Source organism: Engystomops pustulosus, chromosome 5, assembly GCF_040894005.1.
Source record: "Engystomops pustulosus chromosome 5, aEngPut4.maternal, whole genome shotgun sequence".
Classification (NCBI taxonomy): Eukaryota; Metazoa; Chordata; class Amphibia; order Anura; family Leptodactylidae; genus Engystomops; species Engystomops pustulosus.
Genome location: NC_092415.1, coordinates 9,296,372 through 9,310,080, shown reverse-complemented (window position 1 = coordinate 9,310,080; position 13,709 = coordinate 9,296,372). Strand labels below are relative to the sequence as shown.

Here is a 13,709-nt window from a genome sequence, read left to right as displayed (position 1 = left end):
GAAGTGGGTGCCAAGAGTTGTCTTTGAATTTCTTTGGACTATGTCTCCTTTGAAATGTCTCCAAAAAGTATCTTGTACTTTTCAAGTACAGCTCCTTCTTTTAAATAAAAAAATATATAAATGACACACATATTGTAAGAACACAAAAAGCCTTGACCGACCGGCAGCAATCATTGGTTTCATCCATCGAAAATCTTTTTTTAAAAAAATTGCACTGGATTTCTTTTCCCCCAGCTGGGATCTCCATGGTGTGGATGGAGCACTAATACCCTTCATTTTGGAAGGTTGTTTAAACCAGCAATAAATTCAAGTTTCAACTAGTCTTTTTGAGTCTTCATGGATGTCCTTAAGTTCCTTTGACACTACCAGGTCTGGATCCTAAGCTGGCGTAGTATGCGCATTGTGATGGGTCGCACTGTCCATTTATACCAGGAGGTCCTTGAGGGCCATTAGATCCTGGTATCCCTGGTTCACCCTGAGGACCAGGGGTTCCTGGAAGTCCATCTTTGGCATATCCCGGTTCTCCAGGAACACCTAAGCAAAGAGAGATTGTTATTTACAAGAAGTATACGTTGACCTGCAGCAATGTGGAGAAACTTGAAGACTCTGGTCATGTTAATCCAACAAAGGTCCATAAGACTAAATTGTTGGATTAATAACTTGCAATTAGGGGCTACTCTTTATAAAGTGATTAAAAATATGACTGTTTATCAGATTTTATGAATGATAAGTAATTCTAGGACTTGCTAAGGTCCTTTATCGATGGAAGTTGCACTCTCCTTCATGGCTGCCCAAGGTCTGACACTGAGCTGGACTTGAGCTACCACCCCTTATCACTTACTGACATAGTGGGCAAAACCAAGTTACCTGGAATTCCCGGTGGGCCCATTTCACCTCTCTGGCCAACTCCCGGTACTCCCATTTCACCTTTAGCACCACGTTCACCTGTGAGATACATGATATGAGACATAGATGGAATATAAGAACCAAAACACATGGGTCCTTCATACAAGACCTTCTTATGACCTTCTATCAATTACAGATCATGACAAGCAAAATATTGAGACTGGTTTTTCCCCCTCTAACCTTTTGGACCCATAGGTCCTTGAGGCCCTTCTGGTCCCATTTGTCCAGGAATTCCCGGTTCTCCAGGTGGACCTGGTCTTCCATCATTCCCATCTTTCCCAGCTGGACCTGGTGGTCCAGGTCTGCCCTGGGAGGATTTAATTGGAGCTGGTGGTTGCATCTGGGACATGAGGTAGGATAATTTCACTGAAATAAATAAAAACAAGAAAATCAATTATAGTTTATATGGGGGTCTGGTTTAGGGTCTGATATTAAAAAAGGAGAATGGTCTGGAGTCTAAAACTGGATATGTGCTTGGGGTTTGGGTCTCAAATGAATTTACAGACCTGATCTAGAGTCTAGTATTATTATTGGGGTCCGGTTAAAGAAAGGTCTGATCTGCAGACTGAAGTTCCTTTAGGGTTCTGGTTAAATAATATTAAATGGACCCTCCAGTCAAAGCAAAATGATTGAATAATACAAGGTGCAGGACCTGCAGGGAGGAGCAGGAGTCATTTTCATTGAATTCCTACAACATTTTTAGAACCTCGAGTCCTGCAGAAGGTATCATTCACTGAATTAGCTGTGACTGGAGTGTTCCTTTAATATTATTATTACAGAAGTTTGGTCTGGGTTGTGATATTAATATAGAGGTCTGGTCTGGGGTCTGGTATTAATATAGAGGTCTGCTCTGGGGTCTGATATTAATATAGAGGTCTGGTCTGGGGACTTGTATTAATATGGAGGTCTGCTCTGGGGTCCAATAATAATATAGAGGTCTGGGGTCTGATATTAATATAGAGGTCTGCTCTGGGGTCTGATATTAATATAGAGGTCTGGTCTGGGGTCTGGTATTAATATGGAGGTCTGCTCTGGGGTCCAATAATAATATAGAGGTCTGGGGTCTAATATTAATATAAGGGTCTGGCCTGGGGTCTGATATTAATATAGAGGTCTGGTCTGGGGTCTGATATTAATATAGAGGTCTGGGGTCTGATATTAATATAGCGGTCTGGTCTGGGGTCTGGTATTAATATAGAGGTCTGGTCTAGGGTCTGGTATTAATATAGAGGTCTGGTCTGGGGACTTGTATTAATATAGAGGTCTGGTCTGGGGTCTGATATTAAAAGAGAGGTATTGGGTCTGAGAATATAGAGGTGTGGGGTCTAATATTAATATAGAGGTCTGGTCTGGGGTCTGATATTAATATAGAGGTGTGGGGTCTGGTATTAATATAGAGGTCTGGTCTGGGGTCATTTTACATAAATTACCTACCTGCAGGTAGATCCCTTTTTAATGTATATAAATATTCAGATAGTTCCAAGAGCAAAAAATTGCCAACTTAATCCCTAACAAAAAGTTCTCCCAATTTTTGTGCCTACCATCGAGCTGCTTTCCTAACTCTTCTTGAATCAATCTTCTTAAAGTATCGATTGAGGGCGGTTCTCCCTAAAAGACAAAAAAAGGAGAAAAAAAGAACCAAATCTCAGTGACAAGAAAATGAGTAGAATAATTTAACGAATCACGGATCCTGCTCCGGATTCCAGCTGAGCAGGAGTCTCCTAGTCTTTGGCACCTTTGACCCAGGTGGTGGGGCTCTGGTTCAGCCAATCAGTGGCCTCAGGGGCTCACAACTAAAACCTCAGCATGGAACTAGAATTTGGATTAGGGTTTTCATGTTAGGAAGGTTCCATAGTGAAGATCTTATGTCTACAAATGAGTATTTGGTTGGGCCGGTTGAGGCTCCTCCTTGGCTGGTTTGGCCACTCAAGGCGAAGTCTACAGAGTGGACTGTTGAAGGTTGGCCAAGGCGTTTCCTACTCATAGGGGTCTATGATTCGTCTGGTCAAGGTTTATTCAAGAAATGGGTCTTGTTGGTTTGGACAGTCAATGGTTTATGTGTAGATAACTTCTCTATACCAAAATGGTGGATTACCTTATTAAAAGTAATAGAGAACACCTTACCCTTAGGCCGGTTAATCCTGGAGTTCCAGGTGGACCTGGAGGTCCTGATGTTCCTCGTTCTCCTGGAGGTCCTGACGGGCCCATGAGTCCAGTGTGACCTTTATGTCCTGGGCTACCAGGTTTGCCAGGTTCGCCTTTTTCTCCCTGCGTGCCTTTGTCACCTTTGGTACCAGGATCCCCCTGAAATTGGGTAAAACATAAATAAAATATGTCTCCAGAAGAAACAAGGATACGGTGATCCACCTTATTACAGCAGATTATGGCAATGTGAAGAAAGTCTAAGAAGCTTAGTGTTCTCCTGGGATTCCCACAGACTATTTCTGTAGAACATCTCAAGCCTCGAGGGCTTTTAGTGTCACGTTAACATCTATTTTATCTAATACTTAATAAGAATCAATGGGAGCCATCAGACATTACCCAATACAAAGACCAGAACTAGAAGGCAGCATAAGCAGAGACATGGATGAAGGTCTGAGTCGATATGAGAATTGGACTCCTCAATAAATAATACCTAGTTATGGTCACTAAGAACCTCAGACCTAGTTCTTTTAGATTCACTATTCTCAGAGCCTTAAAAACCCATTGAGCTTCACCAGTCTCACAGTCTTGCACTGAATGGAGCATCACTGGTCTCACGGGGGCAGATTTATCAAGCAGTCTGAATGTCAGAATATTTCCAGTTGCCCATGGCAACCAATCACAGCTCAGCTTTCATTTGACCAGTGCTCATGAATATTTTAAAGGGGAGCTGTGATTGGTTGCCATGGGCAATTGGAAATATTCTGACTTTCAGACACTTTATAAATCTGCCCCACAGTCTTGAAATGCATTGAGCTTCACTGGTCTCACAGCCTTGCACTGGAGCTTCACTGGTCTCACATACTTGCACTGGAGCATCACTGGTCTCACAGTCATGCAATGAATGGGGAATTCCTGGTCTCATAGTCTTGCCCTGAAAGGAGCTTCATTGGTCTCACAGTCTTGCACTGAATGGAGCATCACCGGTCTCATAGTCTTGAAATGCATTGAGCTTCACTGGTCTCACAGCCTTGCACTGGAGCTTCACTAGTCTTACATACTTGCAATGGAGCATCACTGGTCTCACAGTCATGCAATGAATGGGGCATTCCTGGTCTCATAGTCTTGCCCTGAATGGAGCATCACTGGTCTCACAGTCTTGCAATGAATGGAGCTTCATTGGTCTCACAGTCTTGCACTGAATGGAGTATCACTGGTCTCACAGTCTTGAAATGCATGGAGCCTCATTGGTCTCACAGTCTTGCACTGAAGCATCACTGGTCTCACAGTCGTGCAATGAATGAAGCATTACTGGTCTCATAGTCTTTCCCTGAATGGAGCTTCATTGGTCTAGCAGTCTTGCACTGAATGGAGTATCACTGGTCTCACAGTCTTGAAATGCATTGAGCATCACTGGTCTCACAGTCGTGCAAGGAATGGGGCATTACTGGTCTCAAAGTCTTGCAATGAATGAAGCATTACTGGTCTCATAGTCTTGCCCTGAATGGAGCTTCATTGGTCTCACAGTCTTACACTGAATGGAGCCGCACCGGTCTCATAAATTCACATTGCAAGAAACAGTTACCTACAGATAATGGGGCTCAGGGTAGGAAAGAGTGAAGAGGAGATTGCCATGTACTGCAAGGTACTTACCCGATCTCCTTTAGGTCCCTTTTCCCCTGTTTTTCCAGGAGCTCCCTGAACAAAGAGAAGAAAGTGCAAAATACATTAAAAATTGGGCACATAAGATTCTTACAAAGTGGCTGTGGCGGAAACAGGAAGCAAAATTGGGGAAGCTCCAAAACTAAACGGGGCTCCACTACTAAAGCTCTACAGGGCAGAGGTGAGAAGCAAAAGGACCCCGCTAGTAGCAGCAGAGGACCCCTGGAACACAGCACCCAAACCTTGTGACAGATCCCCTTTATGTTAATGAAAAAATTGTTACCTCCTTTCCAGGTGGCCCGCTCTCCCCCGGCGCTCCCTAACAACAGGAGAGAAGAACATTACAACCAAAGTTATCACAGAAATAAATAGAAAGATATCAGAGAAATAGAGAGACAGAAATACCTGTGGTCCCTTAGGTCCTTGAAATCCTGGGACTCCGGCAGCTCCAGTTTCCCCCTTGGTTCCTTTAGGTCCCTAAATAATAATCATTCTGTGTAAGTATATTTATACATAGGGGGCAGTATTATAGTAGTTATATTCCTGTACATAGGGGGCAGTATTATAGTAGTTATATTCTTCTACATAGGGGCAGTATTATAGTAGTTATATTCCTGTACATAGGGGGCAGTATTATAGTAGTTATATTCTTGTACATAGGGGGCAGTATTATAGTAGTTATATTCCTGTACATAGGGAGCAGTATTATAGTAGTTATATTCTTGTACATAGGGGGCAGTATTATAGTAGTTATATTCCTGTACATAGGGGGCAGTATTATAGTAGTTATATTCTTGTACATAGGGGGCAGTATTATAGTAGTTATATTCCTGTACATAGGGGCAGTATTATAGTAGTTATATTCTTGTACATAGGGGGCAGTATTATAGTAGTTATATTCCTGTACATAGGGGGCAGTATTATAGTAGTTATATTCTTGTAACATAGGGGGCAGTATTATAGTAGTTATATTCCTGTACATAGGGGGCAGTATTATAGTAGTTATATTCTTGTACATAGGGGGCAGTATTATAGTAGTTATATTCTTGTACATAGGGGGCAGTATTATAGTAGTTATATTCCTGTACATAGGGGGCAGTATTATAGTAGTTATATTCTTGTACATAGGGGGCAGTATTATAGTAGTTATATTACTGTACATAGGGGGCAGTATTATAGTAGTTATATTCTTGTACATAGGGGGCAGTATTATAGTAGTTATATTCCTGTACATAGGGGGCAGTATTATAGTAGTTATATTCTTGTACATAGGGGGCAGTATTATAGTAGTTATATTCTTGTACATAGGGGGCAGTATTATAGTAGTTATATTCCTGTACATAGGGGGCAGTATTATAGTAGTTATATTCTTGTACATAGGGGGCAGTATTATAGTAGTTATATTCCTGTACATAGGGGGCAGTATTATAGTAGTTCTATTCTTGTACATAGGGGGCAGTATTATAGTAGTTATATTCCTGTACATAGGGGGCAGTATTATAGTAGTTATATTCTTGTACATAGGGGGCAGCATTATAGTAGTTATATTCTTGTACATAGGGGGCAGTATTATAGTAGTTATATTCCTGTACATAGAGGGCAGTATTATAGTAGTTATATTCTTGTACATAGGGGGCAGTATTATAGTAGTTATATTCTTGTACATAGGGGCAGTATTATAGTAGTTATATTCTTGTACATAGGGGCAGTATTATAGTAGTTATATTCCTGTACATAGAGGGCAGTATTATAGTAGTTATATTCTTGTACATAGGGGGCAGTATTATAGTAGTTATATTCTTGTACATAGGGGCAGTATTATAGTAGTTATATTCTTGTACATAGGGGCAGTATTATAGTAGTTATATTCTTGTACATAGGGGGCAGTATTATAGTAGTTATATTCCTGTACATAGGGGACAGTATTATAGTAGTTATATTCTTGTACATAGGGGCAGTATTATAGTAGTTATATCCTTGTAGATAGGGGGCAGTATTATAGTAGTTATATTCTTGTACATAGGGGACAGTATTATAGTAGTTATATTCTTGTACATAGGGGGCAGTATTATAGTAGTTATATTCTTGTACATAGGGGACAGTATTATAGTAGTTATATTCTTGTACATAGGGGGCAGTATTATAGTAGTTATATTCTTGTACATAGGGGGCAGTATTATAGTAGTTATATTCTTGTACATAGGGGGCAGTATTATAGTAGTTATATTCCTGTACATAGGGGGCAGTATTATAGTAGTTATATTCTTGTACATAGGGGCAGTATTATTGTAGTTATATTCTTGTACATAGGAGGCAGTATTATAGTAGTTATATTCTTGTACATAGGGGGCAGTATTATAGTAGTTATATTCGTGTACATAGGGGGCGGTATTATAGTAGTTATATTCTTGTACATAGGGGCAGTATTATAGTAGTTATATTCTTGTACATAGGGGGTAGTATTATAGTAGTTATATTCTTGTACATAGGGGGCAGTATTATAGTAGTTATATTCTTGTACATAGGGGGCAGTATTATAGTAGTTATATTCCTGTACATAGGGGGCAGTATTATAGTAGTTATATTCTTGGACATAGGGGGCAGTATTTTAGTAGCTATATTCTTGTACATAGGGGGCAGTATTATAGTAGTTATATTCTTGCACATAGGGGGCAGTATTATAGTAGTTATATTCTTGTACATAGGGGGCAGTATTATAGTAGTTATATTCTTGTACATAAGAGCAGTATTATAGTAGTTATATTCTTGTACATAGGGGGCAGTATTATAGTAGTTATATTCCTGTACATAGGGGGCAGTATTATAGTAGTTATATTCTTGTACATAGGGGACAGTATTATAGTAGTTATATTCTTGTACATAGGGGGCAGTATTCTAGTAGTTATATTCTTGTACATAGGGGGCAGTATTATAGTAGTTATATCCTTGTACATAGGGGGCAGTATTATAGTAGTTATATTCTTGTACATAGGGGGCAGTATTATAGTAGTTATATTCTTGTACATAGGGGGTAGTATTATAGTAGTTATATTCTTGTACATAGGGGGCAGTATTATAGTAGTTATATTCTTGTACATAGGGGGCAGTATTATAGTAGTTATATTCCTGTACATAGGGGGCAGTATTATAGTAGTTATATTCTTGGACATAGGGGGCAGTGTTATAGTAGCTATATTCTTGTACATAGGGGGCAGTATTATAGTAGTTGTATTCTTGTACATAGGGGGCAGTATTATAGTAGTTATATTCTTGTACATAGGGGGCAGTATTATAGTAGTTATATTCCTGTACATAGGGGACAGTATTATGGTAGTTATATTCTTGTACATAGGGGCAGTATTATAGTAGTTATATTCCTATACATAGGGGGCAGTATTATAGTAGTTATATTCTTGTACATAGGGGGCAGTATTATAGTAGTTATATTCTTGTACATAGGGGGCAGTATTATAGTAGTTATATTCTTGTACATAGGGGGCAGTATTATAGTAGTTATATTCTTGTACATATGGGGCAGTATTATAGTAGTTATATTCTTGTACATAGGGGGCAGTATTATAGTAGTTATATTCTTGTACATAGGGGCAGTATTATAGTAGTTATATTCTTGTACATAGGGGCAGTATTATAGTAGCTATATTCTTGTACATAGGGGGCAGTATTATAGTAGTTGTACTCTTGTACATAGGGGGCAGTATTATAGTAGTTATATTCTTGTACATAGGGGGCAGTATTATAGTAGTTATATTCCTGTACATAGGGGACAGTATTATGGTAGTTATATTCTTGTACATAGGGGCAGTATTATAGTAGTTATATTCCTATACATAGGGGGCAGTATTATAGTAGTTATATTCTTGTACATAGGGAGCAGTATTATAGAAGTTATATTCTTGTACATAGGGGGCAGTATTATAGTAGTTATATTCTTGTACATAGGGAACAGTATTATAGTAGTTATATTCTTGTACATAGGGGGCAGTATTATAGTAGTTATATTCTTGTACATAGGGGGCAATATTATAGTAGTTATATTCTTGTACATAGGGGCAGTATTATAGTAGTTATATTCTTGTACATAGGGGCAGTATTATAGTAGTTATATTCTTGTACATAGGGGCAGTATTATAGTAGTTATATTCTTGTACATAGGGGGCAGTATTATAGTAGTTATATTCTTGCACATAGGGGGCTATATTAAAATATATTTCGTACATTTCTATACCTACCATTATACCTGGAGCACCAGGACTCCCTGGAGGCCCAGCTAGGCCATTTTTTCCCTAAGAAAGACACAAACTGTTAAATACAATAAAGATATTTCATTGGTGGGATGGATATAAAAGAAAACTTTACACTCCAGAGCTGCAGTCACTATTCTGCTGCTGGTGCAGTCACTGTGTACATACATGACATTACTTATCCTGTACTGATCCTGAGTTACATCCTGTATTATACTCCAGAGCTGCACTCACTATTCTGCTGCTGGTGCAGTCACTGTGTACATACATGACATTACTTATCCTGTACTGATCCTGAGTTACATCCAGTATTATACCCCAGAGCGGCACTCACTATTCTGCTGCTGGTGCAGTCACTGTGTACATACATGACATTACTTATCCTGTACTGATCCTGAGTTACATCCTGTATTATACCCCAGAGCTGCACTCACTATTCTGCTGCTGGTGCAGTCACTGTGTACATACATGACATTACTTATCCTGTACTGATCCTGAGTTACATCCTGTATTATACCCCAGAGCTGCACTCACTATTCTGCTGCTGGTGCAGTCACTGTGCACATACATGACATAGTGGCTCATATGGGGCCCTCAGAATCGGTCCAGACTCCAGGCATTGCGTCGGTGTGGGGCAGCACCACCTTGCTCTAGTCTACTGCATGGCGAGGCACCTCCTCCCAATTCCCGATGCAGAGGCTTGTAAGCTTGTTTCCCCACAATTTTTGTACTTGATGTGTAAGTAGAGTATGTGTGTATAAATGTATGGATGTGTACACTGTGTATACTTTATCATACCCCGACACTCGTGCACCAGCGTATGACAGCCGAGCCAACCTAAAGGTCAGCCGCATACTTCAAGAAGCTTAGGCCTCTTGATATATCCGGTGGCTGGCTCCACCACATTTTATTTCTACGCCGGGTCCTGCCTGGTGTACTCATAAGCCCAGCCAGTGACCTTACGTGCAGGTAATGCACCAGCGTGGGGACAGGAATACCATGCGACAGACCACTCCACGCTAGCATTTGCGATTATTTTAGGTCTTATATTCCACTGTTCTGGCGCAGAAGCCCTGATAAATGAGCCCCTATGAGTTTATATATAATGTATCCATGAATGTGTTTAGTATATATATATATGTGTAGGTGTTTAAATATACTTTTATATGTGTGTTTGTGTATTAGTTTATACATGTGTGTAGGAGTGTATACATGTGTGTAGGAGTGTATTCATCTGTGTAGTAATGTATTCATGTGTGTAGGAGTGTATCCATGTGTTTAGGAGTGTATACATGTGTGTAGGAGTGTATACATGTGTGTAGGAATGTATTCATGTGTTTAGGAGTGTATACATGTGTGTAGGAGTGTATACATGTGTGTAGGAGTGTTTTCATGTGTTTAGGAGTGTATACATGTGTGTAGGAGTATACACATGTGTGTAGGAATGCATTCATGTGTGTATGAGTGTATTCATGTGTTTAGGAGTGTATACATGTGTGTAGGAGTGTATTCATGTGTTTAGGAGTGTATACATGTGTGTAGGAGTGTATACATGTGTGTAGGAGTGTATACATGTGTGTAGGAGTGTATTCATATGTTTAGGGGTGTATACATGTGTTTAGGAGTGTATACATGTGTGTAGGAGTGTATACATGTGTTTAGGAGTGTATACATGTGTTTAGGAGTGTATACATGTGTGTAGGAGTGTATTCATGTGTTTAGGAGTGTATACATGTGTTTAGGAGTGTATACATGTGTGTAGGAGTGTATACATGTGTGTAGGAGTGTATTCATGTGTGTAGGAGTGTATTCATGTGTTTAGGAGTGTATACATGTGTTTAGGAGTGTATTCATGTGTTTAGGAGTGTATACATGTGTGTAGGAGTGTATACATGTGTGTAGGAGTGTATTCATGTGTTTAGGAGTGTATACATGTGTTTAGGAGTGTATTCATGTGTGTAGGAGTGTATACTTGTGTGTAGCAGTGTATTCATCTGTGTAGTAATGTATTCATGTGTGTATGAGTGTATACATGTGTGTAGTAATGTATTCATGTGTGTATCAGTGTACAATTTGTATGTGTGTATAATTGGGCTCCTGCTTCCAGTGTATGGGCGATGGCAGTGAAGCCTTGTTATGGGGCATGTGGTATGGCGGCAGATCTCTACACAGTTGGCGGTATTCTCAGTATCTCGCTATCTGCCATCACTTGCTTATGATTTATGTAGAATTTATGATCAGTTCTGTGATGTATTTTTGGTTACATTTTACCTTTTCCCTGCAAAAAAATTCAGTAGCGCAACAGAACATTTGCCTCCTCCAGCACACTCACCGGCGGGCCGCGGATTCCTCTTGGTCCCTGATGTCCCGGTGGTCCAGGATCCCCCTTATGAAAAATATAAAAAAAACAAATATCACTATATAAATAAATAAAACTATATAAATATAACAGGAAATCATGAATGATGAACGTCCACAATAACCAGGAACAATCACATGATGTACCGCAGCACATGGTACATGTCACCCATAGGGTGCCCACTGAAAAGTGGAAATTCAGCTTTGGGTAAGACCCAAACAATTTATTTTTTATGTAAGATGTATTTCTTTCTATAAATATATCTGATACGAGCAGCGGGTTGTGGAGGATGCATTGCTTCCTGATTTCAATTCAATGGTTTCAGGACCTTTGGAGGATCGTCAAAGGTCCTGAAATGGCTCTTGTGTTGATGTGTGTTAAGAGCAGGAACAGATGGTACGAGGATTTCATGGGTGAAGGTCCTTCACAGTATAAAATTTGGTGAGTGGTTTGGGTGGCCATGGGCCCCCTAGAAGACTTGGGCCCTGGATTCCCGCCCAACCCGCCTATATTATAATCCCCTACTGCTTGTAGTCAGATGTTATCCAGATACTTCATTTGCTTCAGAACTTACATCTTTTCCTGTAGCACCTTCTCGTCCTGGAGGTCCGGGGATTCCTGGTTCTCCCTACAAGAACAATAATCAAATAATGAAAAAATAAAATAATAGTAATAATAATTTTTTTTAAAAATGATAAAAAATAACATTTCATGTTCCAAATTTTACGTTTTTTTTTTGTTAAATGAATGTTTACGTTTCCAAACGTTCAGACGATACATTCTACTCTCGTTAAGATATTGATATAAGACCTGATATTGTGGTCTGAACGGAGTTCACACCACGTTATTCGCCCCCTACTTGAGATAATGAAAAAAATGGGTAAAGGACTGGGGCTACTCAAGATAGAGGCATAAGCGATTGGTAGGGGTGGGGTGTTGGACCTCTAGTACATTAATATTTTAATAAAACTGTATTTTATTGAAAAACATTCTGTGGAGGACACTACTCTCTCAGTAGAGAGCCACCCCAACTGTGAGCCGACATGGCGAATCGATGGGAAGATTCTCTCCGATGAAGCACATAGCATTTTAGCATCTTCCTGCGTCACCCCGCTCCCCTCCCTATCCTTCCCCTATTCCCAAACCCCAAATTGTACAGGCACCTCTGAATAGAATGTAGGATGACTTTATAGCTCCTGCGTGAGCAAATGCAAATGTAAGCTGCCTCGCTCTGTCAGAGAATATTGGCAATATGTTTCTATCTCTCCTTTGTTACAAAAAAAAAACAATAAAAAGATTGAAACAAAAAAAAAGAAAAACATATTCTGTGTATTTTATTTGCAACTATAATTGGGTGTGCCTTAAACTGGTGCTCTGGACACTTTGTCATTTGTTATTCGCCATACGTTGTAAGGACACGTCGTTACAATGCGTGGCACAGACGCATCCCGCTCTATGTCTATACAGTGGGATTCGTCACCCCAAGGACCCTCCCCAGGCGAATGCAGGGGGAGGAGTGTACATCGGCAGCGGCTGGTGATTGGCTGCTGCCAAACGGGGTGTTACCCCAGAGATATAATATGGACAGTGACATAACCGGGTCCTCCTTCCTACCGGGTGACATGGGCTGTGGGGAGAGATGCCATAAGCTGCATCCATTGCCTCCCCGAGGCCCATACGTTGCTCAGGATAAGAAGGAGCTCGCTACGACTTTCCATCCTGCATTTTTTGATGGACAGGAGATATAGTGGCCAGAAAGAGGCAACAACTATGCCACTATTTGTCAGTGTATACCCTTTCCCGATGTATACAAAAACCATGGTGTGAACCCAGCCTAATAGGTTTTTTGGTTAAGGACATTTGCCCCCTATCCACAGTACAGCTCAGAGGGGCTGGGACCCCAAATGGGTCAATCACTTGGGGTCCCAGCTGTCAGACCAACCCTATGAATCAGAAATCGGGGTCGGATCAGACACTTGTCCCTTAATGAGAAAACTCTCCTAAGGTTTTTTTCCCACTGCAGGTCCGAGAGTGACTCCTGGGCTTCTGCAGGAGAATTTCCAATGGATTTGCCCAATTGTCATTCAATCCTCCAATTTTTCAACCCAATATTCATAGCATAAAATATTCATTTATCATAATGGAAGAAAGAAACATAGACACCCCAGAAAGATGGATACACCGAAGTCTGATCCTCCAAGGATTGATGGGATCAGTGATCGGTGGGCGGGGCCATGTACACAAGGGACAACCCCTTTAACATATTTCATTGTATCATCATTTTTTAAATGAACTTACTCTGCTCCCGGGTAACCCTGCATCTCCCCTGTGCCCCTTGAAGCCCTGAAAAAAAATATTCAAAAAATATATAAAATATT

At 40.3% G+C, this 13,709-nt stretch overlaps 1 protein-coding gene across 2 annotated transcripts in view; it reads right to left on the bottom strand.

The window, feature by feature from the left end:
- Nucleotides 1-206: 206 nt before the first annotated feature.
- The window catches only part of COL22A1 (collagen type XXII alpha 1 chain), a 315,022-nt gene continuing 301,519 nt past the window's right edge, over nt 207-13,709 (bottom strand). For both annotated transcript variants that reach the window (XM_072151139.1, XM_072151140.1), the window contains 12 exons: nt 13,630-13,674; nt 11,906-11,959; nt 11,305-11,358; nt 8,961-9,014; nt 5,116-5,187; nt 4,994-5,029; nt 4,702-4,746; nt 3,031-3,210; nt 2,448-2,514; nt 1,087-1,272; nt 868-945; nt 207-534 (listed from right to left, as the gene is read on the bottom strand). In XM_072151139.1, coding sequence (XP_072007240.1) covers nt 347-534; nt 868-945; nt 1,087-1,272; nt 2,448-2,514; nt 3,031-3,210; nt 4,702-4,746; nt 4,994-5,029; nt 5,116-5,187; nt 8,961-9,014; nt 11,305-11,358; nt 11,906-11,959; nt 13,630-13,674 — 1,059 coding nt within the window. In that variant the 3' untranslated portion in view covers nt 207-346. The remainder of the gene's footprint in view (nt 535-867; nt 946-1,086; nt 1,273-2,447; nt 2,515-3,030; nt 3,211-4,701; nt 4,747-4,993; nt 5,030-5,115; nt 5,188-8,960; nt 9,015-11,304; nt 11,359-11,905; nt 11,960-13,629; nt 13,675-13,709) is intronic.